Consider the following 14,677-nt stretch of genomic DNA (forward strand, 5'->3'; position numbering starts at 1 on the left):
AAACTTGGTCACATTTTCTATTTTTTTAAATGGACAAATTCATTTATTTTTTGTTCCGGCGTTTGACATCTCTGAAAATCTAACGAGGGAATTCTCTTTGAACATGTCGAGACGTTTTTGTTGCTGTCAAATTTCATCAGCTGAGGTTGTAATTTGTTGTGCTACTGTCAGATCTTATTCAATTTTCTCTCTTTTGGATCCAGACACAAAAGTCTTAAAAAGGTCTCGGCTCGTTTCAAGTTAAGATTGCTTAGGGGGTGAAAACGTTTGATGGTAATTCTCTGAAAAAGTCTTTATTGCTCAAGTACCAAAGCGATTCACGTTTCTTTCATCTCGTTTTAAGTTTTTTGCTTGCTCTGTGATCAGCATCCATGTGCTCTTCCACCACCCCGCCGCCCTTTACATCAAGATCGTCAAGAAACGGGAGCTGCTGTTGCTTAGCAACGCTGAGCGCCCACAAACAGCGCTCCAGCCTTTGGGGCGTCCAATCGGGTCGGGGGTCCACTGAAAAAAATTCAAAATAAGCAGAAACTGGCGTCAGAACATGAAAGGCTGAGGCGCATGTAAAAAGTTGGAAGTCAAATATTGAACCTTTGTTAAGTCTGTTGGTCATCGCCACCATCTTGTTTTGGTAGAGTGAGTAGTGTTTGGCTGTGTACTGGATGGGTTTGAGCCCTGGCACGCTTTCCATGGCCTCGTCCGACATGAACGCCGCTTGATCGGGCGCTGCTGCAGCCAACACGGCTGCAAAAAAAAAAAAAAACTGGTGAAAACCTATTGAAAGTCAGAGGAACCTCGCTGACCTGAGGCAGTGGCCGGGCCGACTCCTTTCAGCGAGCTGAGCTCGGCGATGGCCGCCGCTACGTCGGGCAGGAGGCTGAAGGCCTTTCGGGAACATTTATCCACGGCGTCCTCGCTGTTGGACGACACCAGCTGCTGCAGACGGGGCCTGAACTTCCCCCTCTGGCGACGAGAACGCGGGTGAGGCACTGCGATCTTCTGCGTGTGTCGAGGAGCGACTTACAGTGAGCTTCCACTCCATCAACTTGACCACTTCTGCCAATGTGACATGTTTCTCGCACCGACTAGAGATGATAACGGGCAGCTCCTCTTGGTACCTGCGCACAAACCTTGGGTCATTTAAAGCTCCTGTTAATATATAGATTTAAATTTTAAATTGCATTGCACACTAGATTCTGCAGGGCTCATTTCTTACCACTTATCAAGCTGGAGAAGTTTCCCAGGTTTCTTATTCTTGCTCTTGGCCTCCACCACGTCCCAATATTTACCTTCAACTCTCCTCCATGTTGCAGGATGCTCGCACTCAAAAAGTCCACTCATGGCCGCACAGCAGCTCACAAAATCGCCTGCAAGGATATAAAGAGCATGGTTAATTACGTTCCTTTGCGAAATAGAAACCATAAATGGTCACAAAAACTCACGCAAACCTAGTTGAAAATGATTGTGACGTTTCCGCCTGACTCTCAGTGAACTCTCGCGAGAGTATTGTTCTACTATTATTTCCGGCAATGCAAGCAAACATCGGTGATCAGTGATCACATCTGCTATGGTTAGTGCATTTTGTCGTTGTTTGCTTTCATGCACCTCAAATAATTTTAAAAAATCACAAATCGTATATCATCTGCAATGCACGTAGGTTCGCGTTAGTGGTGCGTGACGTTGCTTGGTCGAGCCAGCTTGCATTAGCACCTCGCTGCAGCAATCTTCATGAAAATGCGGAGAGTTGAGCTATTTCCAGACACGGGACCTCAACCTCCAAACATGATGAAGGTAGGTCTGAGATCACGGAATTAATCAATCTGGACATTGCTAAAAGAAATGTGTACTGCATCTAAGTAACACGTTTGTGCTATTCAGAACTTTGTTTTGTTTCATTTGGTGCAACAGTGCCTCCAGCAAGTTGTATCTCCTGGGAGAGCATGAAGTGGATTCTGAGGTGTTGCTAAAGTTGAGTAGGTCAGTAGCTCATACTTTTTATTTATTGTGTTTTCAGGAGAGATATTGACGCACATATTTTTTCACTACGAGGTCTTCATGGGGCCGACGATATGGCTGTAAAAAGCAGTCTCAGATATCTCACAAGAATACAATTTCAGTTTGGTCTCAGTTTGCTCCATTTCTCATTATAACCCGCAAACTACGTTTTGTTTTTTTATTTTCATAAGAATGATCTTTCATCAACAACCAGAGAAATAATATAAAAACATATATATTATTAATATATATATATTATAATGTATATAATATATGTATTTGTTGAAAACGAATCTTGTTTTAAGCCCAAAAGCGCAAAAAGTGTGTATTTGGTGCCACCTAGTGGAATCGCCTATATTTATTTATATGCACAAAGGAAAAATGGCAGTTTACGTTTATATATTTTTTACATTATTTATCTGGTCGTATATTTTATTTATATATATATTAAAATATAGTACAGTAAAAATATGTAATATGATAAATAATGATTATTATTATTATAATCATTACTATAGTCAATGAATACATATACTATACATAGGAATAGTAACGTTTATAATATTTATTATTCGTTTTATATTTTTACTATATTATATTTAATATATACATATTTTTTACTATATTTGTTATTATATTGCCATTTTTCCTATTTGCATATAAATAAATATTGGCGATTCCACCATGTGGCGCCAAATACACACTTTTAATGGTTTTGCGCTTCAAACACAAGATTCGTTTTCAGCAACTATTGGCGAATATGCAAACTGCAAAAATGTTTACTAATATATATTTATATTAGATACATTATAATCTCGAATTAATGTAATAAAATATTATATATATATATACTGTTAATGGTTAGTTATATTTTATTACATTTAATTATTAAAAGGGGTGACATCATAATTGAAAATAGCCGCCCACCATCAATTGTGTTATGTGTTTGTGTATTTTTGCCCCACAGCGTGACTCTTAAGAAAGTGAGCGCTGAGAAGAACGACGTGTTTTTATTAATATTTATATTTATATTGCATGGCCTTTGTGAACACCTTAAACGATGTAATAAGTAAAAGCCTGTGATTTCTGTAGGAAGATGGAGAAGATGTCCCGGATCACCACAGCCCTGGGCAGCAGCGCCATCAGCGGCCGAACCATGTTCTGCCACTTGGACGCCCCCGCCAACGCCATCAGCGTGTGCCGTGACGCCACGCAGGTGGTGGTAGCCGGGCGCAACATCTTCAAGATCTACGTGCTGGAAGAGGAGCAGTTCGTGGAGAAGCTGAATCTGCGCGTGGGCCGCAAGCCGTCGCTCAACCTCAGCTGCGCCGACGTCATGTGGCACCAGATGGAGGAGAACCTGCTAGCCACCGCCGCCACCAACGGCGCCGTGGTGACGTGGAACCTGGGCAAACCGTCTCGCAACAAGCAGGACCAACTGTTCACAGAGCACAAGCGTACGGTCAACAAGGTGTGCTTCCACCCCACCGAGGTGTACATGCTGCTGAGTGGCTCGCAGGACGGCTTCATGAAGTGCTTTGACCTGCGCAAGAAGGAGTCTGTCAGCACTTTCTCAGGTAACGAGCGGCCAGCACCTTTCATACACAACGTGATTTGCACAATTACCCATTTGGATGACAGGTCAGTCAGAGAGCGTGCGAGACGTCCAGTTCAGCATGAAGGACTATTTTACTTTTGCCGCTTCTTTCGAGAACGGGAACGTCCAGCTGTGGGACATCCGACGGCCGGACCGCTACGAGCGAATGTTCACCGCCCACACTGGCCCGGTGTTCTGCTGCGACTGGCATCCTGACGACAGGTGCTTGTTAAAAATGGACGGGAAGAGCTCCAGGAGAAAAAGATATCAAATGTTGCTTGGGTTCTCTTCCAGGGGCTGGTTGGCCACGGGCGGCAGGGATAAAATGGTAAAGGTGTGGGACATGACCACAAACCGGGCCAAAGAGATCTACTGCGTCCAAACCATCGCTTCGGTGGCTCGGGTCAAGTGGCGCCCGGAGCGCAAGTTCCACCTGGCTACCTGCTCCATGATGGTGGATCACAATATTTACGTGTGGGACGTCCGGCGACCGTTCATCCCCTTCGCCACCTTTGAGGAGCACAAGGACGTGACCACAGGCATCGTGTGGCGCCACCAGCACGACCCTCACTTCCTACTCTCGGGCTCTAAGGACAGCACGCTTTACCAGCACATGTTCAAGGACGCCACGCGGCCCGTGGACAAGGCCAACCCCGAGGGTCTGTGTTTCGGCTTGTTCGGCGACCTGGCCTTTGCCGCCAAGGAGAGTCTGATCAGCGGCGACGCGAACAGGAAACCTTACCCCGGCGGCGACCGGCGCTACCCCATCTTCATCTTCAAGAAGCCCGACCCGACGGAACAGTTTGCGCACGTGTCCAGCGCTCTCAGCGTCTTTGAGACGGACTTGGACAGCAATCGTATGGACTGGTTCGTCAAGACGGCACAACTCTACCTCCTCGGCGGCAAGCCGTTCGCCGAGCTGTGCGATCACAACGCCAAGGTGGCCCGCGAGCTCAAAAGACCTCAGGTACGGCACACGAGAAGGTCGGAAAAATATTTCAGCTGGTTACGTCACTCACCAGGCCTTTTTACAGGTTTCCACAACATGGACCATGCTGAGGATCATGTTCTCTGACCCAGCAAACATCACCACTCCTGGTCCCCACCTCAGTAAACTTGGCACCTTACCGTTAATGAACAGGTAGCGACACAACTCCCTGCACTGTTGCTGAGCGGGACTAATTGACGCCACAAACTGTACTCTGATGCCTTCAGCTTCAGCATGAAGGAGATCGGAACCGGAATGGGCAACGAAAGCAGGCTGGAGCGCAGCAAAGGCGACGCCAGACAAGATAATATCCACTTGGAACCTGAAAACATCAGCAATAATAATGAAGGTGAGACATTGGAATAACAGGGATGAAAAATAAAACAGGTGACCAAATTGTTTCCCTTCAGAAAACGAGGAGACGGAGGGCAGCGAGGGCCAAGCCGACTACATGTTTGGCGATGCCGAACTGGATGACGACGATCTTTATTCAATGGAGCAGGATAACCCGACAGGTCGGTCAAATTGTGACATTTTTAGCTCTTTATCTGGAAAATGGACGCATGAGCTAAGTCATTCTTAGATAGTTGTGTCTACTCAATGCTAGCTGAGGAACAAGAGTGCACGCTGCCTCAGGAAGCCTTCCAACTGCGCCACGACATCCTGGACAATCCCTCGGCCCCCGAGCACCTTCAGCAGGACAAGGCCGACTCGCCGCACGTCAGCGGCAACGAGGCCGAAGTCACGTGCCTGACGCCCATCGAGTCCTTCTCGCTCATCTCCATCTCGCAGCCGCTCTTTACGCCCGACTTGCCCGCCAGCTTCTTCTGCCCCATCGTGCGCGAGATGCTCAGCTACTACGCCGAGAAGGGCGACGTGCAGATGGCGGTGTCCGTGCTCATTGTCTTAGGAGAGCGCATCCGTAAAGAGATTGATGATCTGACACAGGTAATCTCAGACTGTAAATCTGGAGGTATCCCTCAGGGATCTATCCCGAGTCCGTGTCTTTTTTCCATTTTTGATTTATGATCTTATTTTTTCGGATTACTCTGTTGATTACTTCCACCTCAAAGCCCCTCATCTTGGAATCCTCACAACATAACCAGAACCTCAGTTTACACACTTTTGTCTTTCAGGAGCACTGGTACACGTCCTACATCGACCTGCTGCAGCGCTTCGAGTTGTGGAACGTGTCCAACGAGGTGATCAAGTTGAGTACGTGCAGCGCCATCACCTGCCTGAATCAGACTTCCACCACACTGCACATCAACTGCAGCAACTGCAAACGGCCCATGAACAACAGGGGCTGGATTTGCGACAGGTACCGAGCGATGGTATATTCTGACATTCTCTGCGGTCAATAACCCATTTTTGGGTGTTGTGTAGGTGCCACCAGTGTGCCAGCGTGTGTGCCGTGTGCCACCACGTGGTCAAGGGACTCTTTGTGTGGTGTCAGGGCTGCAGTCACGGCGGCCATCTGGAGCACATCATCAACTGGCTCAGAAGCAGTCCGCACTGTCCCGCCGGATGCGGACATCTGTGTGAGTACACCTAAGCTCAGGCCAGAGTGTGATCAATCATCCATCTTTCCTTCCTTCTGTTACTTGAGGGTCGAAAGACTGAAGCGGAATCATGTTCAATGTGTATTTAAACAGATGATATTGAAAAATATTTTTCTGTGACAGCTGTACATTTGACATTGTGTTTTGCAAATCCTTTTGTAAAAAGAGCAAAGTCAATGTTTGTCTGAATGGAAAACTAGAATTTGTCAACTTTTGATTCAAATTCTTTACTTTTGGAGTTTTCTTGTGTGGTGAAGGTGAAACACTTTAAATACTTTCCAGGAGCATTTAAGTGCACTTGGAAATCGTGTTTTTTTAATACCTAATCTCAGTAAAAGGAGGAGGCGATAATTTGAAATAAATTTTTAACACTGCAATCACAATGATGAAACAATTTGATTTTTATCAAAGAAAACATTCAGCAGGACATTTACAAAACCACAAAATTGACTTTTAAAATTGTTATTTTACTAATATCGCTGTAGTTTTTGTTGAGGTGTTTATTTAATCAAATTGATTAATTTACTCATTTTGGTTTATTTTTCACATATATAATCAGGTCATTATTAAATGGAAAAAAGAGCTGAATTATCCAAGTTTAGTTAAAAAAAACAAAAAAAAAAAAAAAAAAAAACAACCTTGCACTTACTCCTTGTTGGGTGGATTAAAGAGTAAAGCTGTGTGGAGCTGAGGGCAATATCCCTCGCTTGGTGTCGCTCGACAGCATTGCCGCATGTCCTCCACGGTTGAGAACCACGCACGAGCACAAGCATGTGAGGGTCACGGGTCCCCCCACCCTTCGCCTCTTGCCTGCTTGTCATGGAGCCCCTCGGGCATCGACCACGTCTGGCGAGCTCCGGCCCATCCGCGTCTGGCCTGGTTTCCCTTGACATCGTTTAGGGTGGTCATCTTACCCTCCGTCGTTGCTGCACAAAGCCACTGTGACAAACATCAGACAGATGGAACTCTGTAACACAACAGGTACTACATTTCAACATGAGGATGGTGCTTTTTATTTACCTGGAAAGATTACGGCCTTTCCCAACTGTCAGATACTTTTTCAGGAGCGCTCAGTCGCCGCAGACTCTGAAGCACGGTTTGCAAGGTGTCGGCTGTTGAGAGGAAAAAAAGAAATGGCACCAGGGGAGTCCGATGTGACTTCAGATGGTTGTGATGGTCTTACCTAGTTCCTCTTCGTACATGTTGACATTCTTCACCAGCTCGGATGCGCCAGAGTCTGGCGGAAACCCGGCAACTACGAAATAAAATCAGTAAGACATGTACTGTAAAATTTGTATTTTTAGTGTTTACAATAAATCAAATATTTAATGAGATAAATGAGTAAAATTATATAGACTTTAATTCACCAATTCTAGCGGGAAAAAACTAAATTAATGGCCACTAGATAAATTTTAAACAAAAAAAGATAATAACCCACGGCGATATAAAAATGTATTATTCAGCGAAGCAACCGCTCACCTGCGTCACCTTTAGCACCGTTCAACAAGGCGAGCAGTTCCGAGCGACACGCTCGGACCTTGGTCAAGGTGGCGCTCATGTCCTGGGTCAGCCGGTGGTTCTCCACCAGCTCGCCGTGCACCCTCCTCCAGGCCATCTTGTCCTCCATCAGGCATCCCTCCATCACGGCGCGCAGCTCCTTTTCTTGGGCCACCTGACTCTGCAGGACCTCCACTTCCTCGCAGCGCTTAATGTGGACCACAAGGTGAGGCGGACGTTTGTCATTTATGCTTGGTGTTTTTTTTTTTTCCAATGGTCAGTTATGTGCCTGGTTGGGGAAGCTGTTTTTTTTTAGCATTACTTTGTGCAGCTGGATGGCCATCTCCTGCATCTCGGCCTCCAGCTGGTCAGCGTAAGACTGCTCCAGTGCGTCGCTAGGAGGTCGGGCGCTGCTGTGCCATCTCGCTATAGCTGAGGTCATTTTGCGCTTCGGCCCAAATAACCTGGAAAGTCCCAAAAGTATTTAAAAAGAGTTTTAAGCCCCAGTGTCCTTTCAAAATAAGCAGAGGCCTTACGTGATGCCAATTTCCTTCAGGTCATTCTCCGTCAGGGTGAGAAAAATGCGTAGATCGATGTCTTGCTCCTCAAGTAAAGGTAGGTACTTGGAAAAGCCGAGTTGTTCCAAGAATTCTGCCAGATCCTACGGGTTAAAAAAAAAAAAAGAAAAAGGTCAGATGTTTACAATGTGTAACAGCTCTCAAGTGAAAAGAACGCAGACATGCCTTTGGCCCACTGTAGGATGCCGCAACATGCGAGCATGTGCCTGAAGCTCCGCCGTGAGCGGCATCGTTGCCACCGTGGCGGGTTTTCCCTTTGGAGTAATGAGCTTTTGTTACTCGCCTCGAGCTGCTCTTTTTGCCCGGGTCAGAGTCCTGCCGGGGAGAGCGTTAGTGAGTCGGTTACGCGTGGCTTTGTTGGCGGGGCTTGGCGTACCTCGTTGCTCTCCACGGAGCCATCCCAGCCGATCACGTGAGGCAAACATTCGCTGCTGCTACTGCTGCTCCTCATGGTTGGCATGTCGTTGTCAAAAAATGGGCTCTCGTCTGCACGTTTTTTTTTTTAGAACTCAGCGACTCAAATAGCGTGGAAATAGCGACAAGCCATTTACCCCTGCTGCTGTTGCTCTGCCCGTCCAGGTCGTTGATGGGCGAAGTCACGTCGCGGTAGCGCATGCCGTCGCTCCGGTCGCTAAGATTCCCGCACGTCGCGTCGCCTTGGCCGGCCACGCGAGGCTCTGTCGTTAGAAAACAAAATGGCAACATGCACACAAAGCCTAAATGTCTACAGCGCAGCATTTACCGCTCGGTCTGCCAGTACGGCCGGCGCCTCCGACTCGGAACTTGGCGATGGCCTGGGGCCCGTCGTGGATGCTGACGCCTTTGGCTCGGCTGCGGCTGGCTCGCGGCCTCGGCGGGGCGCTGTCCGAATCCTCCGAGGAGCTGAGGTCTCCAAAGTGTTCTGAGATTAAAGTCCCTCATTGAGATATATGAAAATGCCGTTATCACCTCCCAGAACAACAAAAAAAATTACCACATTTGTTCTTCGGAGAGCGCGAGTCGATGAGGCTGGCTATTTTTGTGTAGCCGTACAACATGGCGAGGGCTCGGGCCGTCTCTCCTTTGGCATTGCGCTCATCTGCTTTCACCTTCTGTCAACGCATTATTCAAACTCAAATTGCCATTGCAATGTTGCTATACGTCATTTTCAAATCACACAAGGTCCTCACATGATCGAGCAGGTACTGAACGATGATTTCGTGTCCGGAAGCGGCAGCCTCCATCAGGGGGGTAAATCCAGAGCCAGGCTCCCTGCAGGGGCCAAAACCAAAAACTATGTCATAGCCAGCTTTATGCCAATGATGGAAGGTATCCCCAATTATTATTTTTTTTTACCTTACGTTAGCATTGGCGTTATTATCGAGCAGAAACTTAACCATCTGCTGGTGACCTGCGCTGGTACAATGGAACAAAGCTGTCCAACCCCGACAGTCTTTCACCTCCAACTCAGCACCTTGCTTTTGGAGCCAAATTGAAAACATTTTGACTTAGGCGTGACTGTAAGGAAGTGAAAACACTCTATTGGATGTCATTTTTGTACTTGGAGTAGAAAATAGGCGATGCTTTCATTCCCGCAGCTGGCGGCAAGCATCAGGGGCGTCTGTCCTTTGGCAGTGGTGGCATTGACGCTCACGCCGGCCTCCAGCAGGAGGTTGGCGATGTTGTCGTGGCCAATGTACGAAGCGTACATCAGGGGCGTCCATCCTCCCACGTTCTTTCCGTTCAGGTCCACTTCTCGCCTGAAGAAACACACTTATCAATTCCCATGCCATACTTATGTTGAAATGGGAGTTTAAGATGCTCTAGGTTATAAAATAAGAAAGCAGCCGAGGTGGTCGTTCGCACCTTTTGATGCATTCTGCCACCACGTCGTACTGTCCGATGGAGCAGGCGGTGTGCAGGTCCAGAGGGACGTTCAGGTCCTCGGCGATCACCAGGGACTCCCCCAGCCACAGGGACAGACTCACTCCCAGCTGCTCGGACTCGCTCGCCTCGTCGCTTAGCTCCGACATTGTTCTTTGTCAGTGTTTCAAAAATTAAGCCAAAGTTTCACTGCGGGTTATTAGCTACTAGGGCTAGCTTAAGTTAGTTAAATTTCCTTTTAAAGCAGACAGTTTGCCACCTACCCAGTAACGAATTAGCACTTAAGTGGTCCAACTTTACACAAACGTATGTCATGTAACCAAAAGTAATGACAAAATATGTTATTTTATTTTTTTTCTCGCGGTTAGCATGCTTCTCAGTTTAAAGTTGTGTTTGTGTTATTATCGAAGCCCCGCCTTTTCCGGTACTTCTTCGTGTTTACCGGAAGTAACGCAATAACACATTTGTTACTTGAATTTTTTTTAAAATATCTGTACTGTGAATATCTAAAATGTTGCTATATTGACAATAATCACTAGGCTAGCTTATACTTCTATTTCTATAAATTTCTAGTCATTTAAACTGGTAGCGCTCTTGGGGGAAACACATTTGTCATACCAGCATGTAAGATGCATTAACAACAATGATGGTGTTTATTAAAAACGTTAATACATACAAGTGTGTTTTTGTTTTTCAGTTATTAGCTCCACTCACTTTTTTTTAAGCAGTTCACAACATTTAAACTATTAATATTCAACATTCCTACAAAATCACAAAAAGTTGAAGCGAAATTCCTCTTTTGACGCAGCGCACGTCTCTTTGGTTTCAGCTCTTCGATAGAAAAATGATTTTTTGGGTGACTCTGACTTTACTTTGACCTGAGCAGATGTCCGTTCTGGAGAGAAAGCAATAAGAGGGTGGGAAATAATGAAACTGTTGTTATGTATTGTCACACAAAGATCTAATTATATATAGCCCACCATTCTGCATGAGTTTGAACTGCTTGTGTTTCTCTTCTTCCATTTTTTTTCTGTAGTCTCCTGCCATGGCCCTCATCACCTGCCTCTTCTTGACCAGAGGAGCTTTGGAGCTGCGCAGTGTTTTGAGTGCATGAGACGCGTCCTCTTCTGCAGGGAAAACAAAGTGTTACCACCACAAAAGCATATTCAATTGTTGATTTGATGTGCTAAATAATCGCTAATTTATGAAATTGATCAAAATGGTTAGTCATCATCTTCCCCATTGTATCCAATACTAACTCTGCTTGGAAGTGGCCTTCTGTGACTTCATTCCCAGCTCCAGCTGTTCAATACACCAGTCCAATTGCCTTTTAAACTGCTCTTCTGAGCTCTGAAAGACACAGTCACATCGAGTTGGCACAATAAAGTACTTGGTGTTGAATTAGAGGTATGTGGCAACTTTTGTGAAATACTAACCAGCTCTGTATTCTCGCTTGCTTGATTCCCTTCATTTGCACTTGTCTCTTGGGGTGCATCAGAGAGACCAGTTGTTTTTTTCTTTCCAGATTTCTTCTTTTTCTTGGCTTTAGATTGGGAAGACTGTTCATGTGGCGAGCTGACCTCCGATACAGTGGAAGAACTGTCATCTTGGATGCAGCGATCAACTCCTTCAGTCGCCGCTGCCATGATGTCTACACATATGTCAAGGTTGCGATTTGGTCCACTCTTCTAAAAAAAAAAATCCTCACATATGATCCAGTACACAATAACATGCACTACAGATTACATGACTAAAAACTATCACAGACAGTGGCTTCAGGAAAATGTATTTACCTAGCATCATTTGCTCGCCAATAAGGACTATTCACAAATGTGTTGATCTTGACTAAGATACACAAAAGTGTTATTTCAAAACATTCACATTTTTGATTCACGCCATATGAAACTTACCACGGGTGTTACGCCCAACAACATCCGTAAAGGAACATTTCTGGAGCGTAAAAGTGTTCCTCCTGGATCATGGCTGGGACATGGATGAACAAAATGGGGGATTGTTTTGATGAGTTACAGGGAATTTATAATAATTGTGAACTTTATGCGTGAATAGTGTCGTTTTAAGAAAATATAATAAAACCAAATGAAAGGAATGGAAACATTTGAAAGAGGGTGGGCTCGTCTTTCTTTCAGCCAATCATATTTCGACTACTCTTGGCTTTGAGCCAATCACTGAGGTTCAAAGGCGGTCACTATGACGCTATATATTTTGTTCGAGCGCTGCCTTTCTATCGACAACACTGACCTCGTCTACGGTGAAGACACCGCACAGCTCCACGGAAGGAAGGCAAACGTAAGTTCATGCATTTTTAATATTGCGTTAATCATTTTAATGCGATTTAATGTAAGCCTCGATTTAGTGACTTATTACAAGTTGGTTCTCGAACAAATCAGTCGTTTGCTTATTGTCAACAATACGGTGCGCGCCATAGCAACTAGCAAAGAAGCTAATGCTGCAAAAATGCAATTTAAAGTATCCTACACTGATAATATTTTACTTTAAGATTAAGGTTTTTTGCGACTTGAAATTACATATGACCAGGCAGTGTCTTTATATTGTGTGGGGTTTTTTTAAATAAAAGGTAACCTCAGTTACGCTACATGGCGCCATTTTGCTCACTTGAAAGCGAAACGTTGTCAAAGCCTACGTGCGTGACAGCATTTATGATTAACCTTTATACCTGACCGACATTTACTTTTAATTGCCTTTGTGTTAGGGAGTGTTGTTGGGTTTTGTGAAACGTGTGTTCGTGATTATTTTAGGTAAATGATGTCTAAATGGCGCCATTTTTCCGTCCATAATTGCTAGATTTCACTCTTGTTTTTATTTTTAGATATAGTCAAACTAGTGACAAATGGCTCGTACCAAGCAGACCGCTCGTAAATCCACCGGAGGAAAGGCTCCCAGGAAGCAGCTGGCCACTAAGGCCGCCAGGAAAAGCGCGCCATCCACCGGTGGAGTCAAAAAGCCTCACAGATACAGGTACTAAGCACCCTACTTTTCATCAAATAAAACCAAAAGACATCTCTTTTGTAATTAAAATAAGTTTGACAAAAATAGATATGTTGATTTAATTTTTGTCCTTAATTCCTAGGCCCGGCACCGTTGCCCTGCGTGAGATCCGTCGGTACCAGAAGTCCACCGAGCTGCTTATCAGGAAGCTTCCCTTCCAGCGTCTGGTCAGGGAAATTGCGCAAGATTTCAAGACGGACCTGCGATTCCAGAGCGCAGCAATTGGAGCCCTGCAGGTCAGTTGGTTAAATTTTCTTCCAAGGTGTAGGGGTGGTTAATTCTGCTGTGACAGTTTTGTTTCTAATTTCAGGAGGCCAGCGAGGCTTACTTGGTTGGTCTATTTGAGGACACCAACCTGTGTGCCATCCATGCCAAGAGGGTGACTATCATGCCCAAGGACATCCAACTGGCAAGGCGAATTAGGGGAGAACGTGCTTAATCTTTTGTATATAATTGGGGGGGGGGGGGGTAGTTTGACTGTTTTTGTAAATTATGAATTATCGGAATGTGCAGCTTTGTGTCACATTTGTATCTTTTTACATTCACAATAATCGCCATTTGTGTTCATCTCTAAACTCATTTCTCTCAGCCTTTCTCAGGGCAATTAGCTTGTGACATTTTGGTCATCCTATGTGTGCATGTCATGGGATTTCTTCCTGTAAATAAACTTTCCACTACCTCAATTGGGGTCTTTTGGGTTTGTTCTTTAGCTGTGAATAGACTGAAAGTTGCCTTCAATGTGACCACAAAAATGAAAGAAGGTTCGGCGGTGCTCGTTTGGTAATAAGGCTAAACATGCCTTTTTAATCAATGCAATTTAAATAAAACATTGTATTATACACACACATCCCAGATGTCATTTATTTTTTCTCATTTTCTTGATCAGCAAGCAATCCGGGTAAATGCTGGTATAGTTCCTTCTCCAACTGTGTGTCAATGTCCGACTCTTCTCTCATGACGCACCACAACAAGAAGCCTATTCCGATCACACTGATAGGGAGCACTTTCCACCAAGGGCGTTGGTACTGGCTCCCCATGGAGCGCTCCACTTTCCAAGTCTTGTGACTTGCCTTGCTGGTGGAGAAGCGGATAGGCTCATTATTCACCTCCTGGACGTCTTCAGGTTGTTCTGACTTGGCTAGCCGATGATGGCTCACCGAAAGTGGCCGCACTCTGTTGACGAAAAACTCATTAAAACATGTTCACACTGACGCCCCCCTAACCAAAGGGCCTTTAATACAATATAACTGCTGTTACAATCTCCCTTGCAGCCATGAGCAATGTAATTCATTAAACTGACTATCTGAACGCAGAATAACAGAACTGCAGTGGGAGGTTACATGATAACATCCAGTGGTCTAAAAGATTTCATCACTAACCTGCACGCATTGGTGTGACGAATTAACGTCAACGTCCCACGACTGAACGTTTTGCTTGTCAGACCAGTGAAAACGTGAAACATTGTAGCCTACGTTTTGTGCAAATTGTCATTATAGGACACACAGGTAAATTATGTATCCTTACAACTCAGGTCACGTAACGCGGTTGTACTCCCGAGAATACATTCCGA

At 45.2% G+C, this 14,677-nt stretch overlaps 6 protein-coding genes across 11 annotated transcripts; 2 read left to right on the forward strand and 4 right to left on the reverse strand.

Annotated features, from left to right (window-relative positions):
- Positions 1-277: 277 nt before the first annotated feature.
- zgc:112496 (uncharacterized protein LOC541336 homolog) lies at positions 278-1,518 on the reverse strand. Its single transcript, XM_061304464.1, has 6 exons — positions 1,443-1,518; positions 1,217-1,367; positions 1,025-1,130; positions 804-963; positions 592-744; positions 278-504 (listed from the first exon to the last, which is right to left on the reverse strand). Exons 2-6 carry the CDS (start codon positions 1,339-1,341, stop codon positions 329-331), a joined length of 720 nt encoding a protein of 239 aa, XP_061160448.1. The 5' UTR covers positions 1,342-1,367; positions 1,443-1,518; the 3' UTR covers positions 278-328.
- On the forward strand, positions 1,499-6,352 carry wdr24 (WD repeat domain 24). Of its 2 annotated transcripts, XM_061304458.1 has the most exons (12): positions 1,499-1,570; positions 1,658-1,791; positions 1,909-1,977; positions 3,088-3,572; positions 3,637-3,814; positions 3,887-4,559; positions 4,627-4,733; positions 4,808-4,929; positions 4,991-5,095; positions 5,188-5,528; positions 5,717-5,901; positions 5,967-6,352. In XM_061304458.1, the coding sequence occupies exons 4-12, from the start codon at positions 3,092-3,094 to the stop codon at positions 6,133-6,135; spliced, it is 2,361 nt and encodes a 786-aa protein (XP_061160442.1). In that variant the 5' UTR covers positions 1,499-1,570; positions 1,658-1,791; positions 1,909-1,977; positions 3,088-3,091; the 3' UTR covers positions 6,136-6,352. The 2 variants fall into 2 exon arrangements, with proteins under 2 accessions (XP_061160442.1, XP_061160441.1); XM_061304457.1 differs by having other exon boundaries at positions 1,528-1,791.
- A 167-nt stretch (positions 6,353-6,519) lies between these two features.
- On the reverse strand, positions 6,520-10,520 carry anks3 (ankyrin repeat and sterile alpha motif domain containing 3). Its single transcript, XM_061304459.1, has 15 exons — positions 10,063-10,520; positions 9,758-9,956; positions 9,553-9,674; positions 9,387-9,468; positions 9,191-9,308; positions 8,960-9,118; positions 8,769-8,894; positions 8,594-8,703; positions 8,383-8,532; positions 8,176-8,300; positions 7,962-8,103; positions 7,622-7,847; positions 7,326-7,397; positions 7,163-7,254; positions 6,520-7,081 (listed from the first exon to the last, which is right to left on the reverse strand). Exons 1-14 carry the CDS (start codon positions 10,227-10,229, stop codon positions 7,172-7,174), a joined length of 1,881 nt encoding a protein of 626 aa, XP_061160443.1. The 5' UTR covers positions 10,230-10,520; the 3' UTR covers positions 6,520-7,081; positions 7,163-7,171.
- Positions 10,521-10,705: 185 nt separating this feature from the next.
- On the reverse strand, positions 10,706-12,149 carry lg18h8orf33 (linkage group 18 C8orf33 homolog). Of its 5 annotated transcripts, XM_061304469.1 has the most exons (6): positions 11,991-12,068; positions 11,874-11,925; positions 11,517-11,768; positions 11,340-11,430; positions 11,061-11,207; positions 10,706-10,975 (listed from the first exon to the last, which is right to left on the reverse strand). In XM_061304469.1, exons 3-6 carry the CDS (start codon positions 11,724-11,726, stop codon positions 10,851-10,853), a joined length of 573 nt encoding a protein of 190 aa, XP_061160453.1. In that variant the 5' UTR covers positions 11,727-11,768; positions 11,874-11,925; positions 11,991-12,068; the 3' UTR covers positions 10,706-10,850. The 5 variants fall into 5 exon arrangements, with proteins under 5 accessions (XP_061160453.1, XP_061160449.1, XP_061160450.1 ...); XM_061304465.1 differs by lacking the exon at positions 11,874-11,925 and having other exon boundaries at positions 11,991-12,149; XM_061304466.1 differs by lacking the exon at positions 11,874-11,925 and having other exon boundaries at positions 11,517-11,765; positions 11,991-12,135.
- Positions 12,150-12,278: 129 nt separating this feature from the next.
- On the forward strand, positions 12,279-13,790 carry h3f3d (H3 histone, family 3D). The gene is made up of 4 exons (XM_061264723.1): positions 12,279-12,387; positions 12,929-13,077; positions 13,190-13,343; positions 13,418-13,790. Exons 2-4 carry the CDS (start codon positions 12,950-12,952, stop codon positions 13,544-13,546), a joined length of 411 nt encoding a protein of 136 aa, XP_061120707.1. The 5' UTR covers positions 12,279-12,387; positions 12,929-12,949; the 3' UTR covers positions 13,547-13,790.
- A 90-nt stretch (positions 13,791-13,880) lies between these two features.
- LOC133143013 (ubiquinol-cytochrome c reductase complex assembly factor 4) lies at positions 13,881-14,671 on the reverse strand. The gene is made up of 2 exons (XM_061264724.1): positions 14,487-14,671; positions 13,881-14,280 (listed from the first exon to the last, which is right to left on the reverse strand). The coding sequence occupies exons 1-2, from the start codon at positions 14,567-14,569 to the stop codon at positions 13,968-13,970; spliced, it is 396 nt and encodes a 131-aa protein (XP_061120708.1). The 5' UTR covers positions 14,570-14,671; the 3' UTR covers positions 13,881-13,967.
- Positions 14,672-14,677: the final 6 nt, after the last annotated feature.

Source organism: Syngnathus typhle, linkage group LG18, assembly GCF_033458585.1.
Source record: "Syngnathus typhle isolate RoL2023-S1 ecotype Sweden linkage group LG18, RoL_Styp_1.0, whole genome shotgun sequence".
Lineage (NCBI taxonomy): Eukaryota > Metazoa > Chordata > Actinopteri > Syngnathiformes > Syngnathidae > Syngnathus > Syngnathus typhle.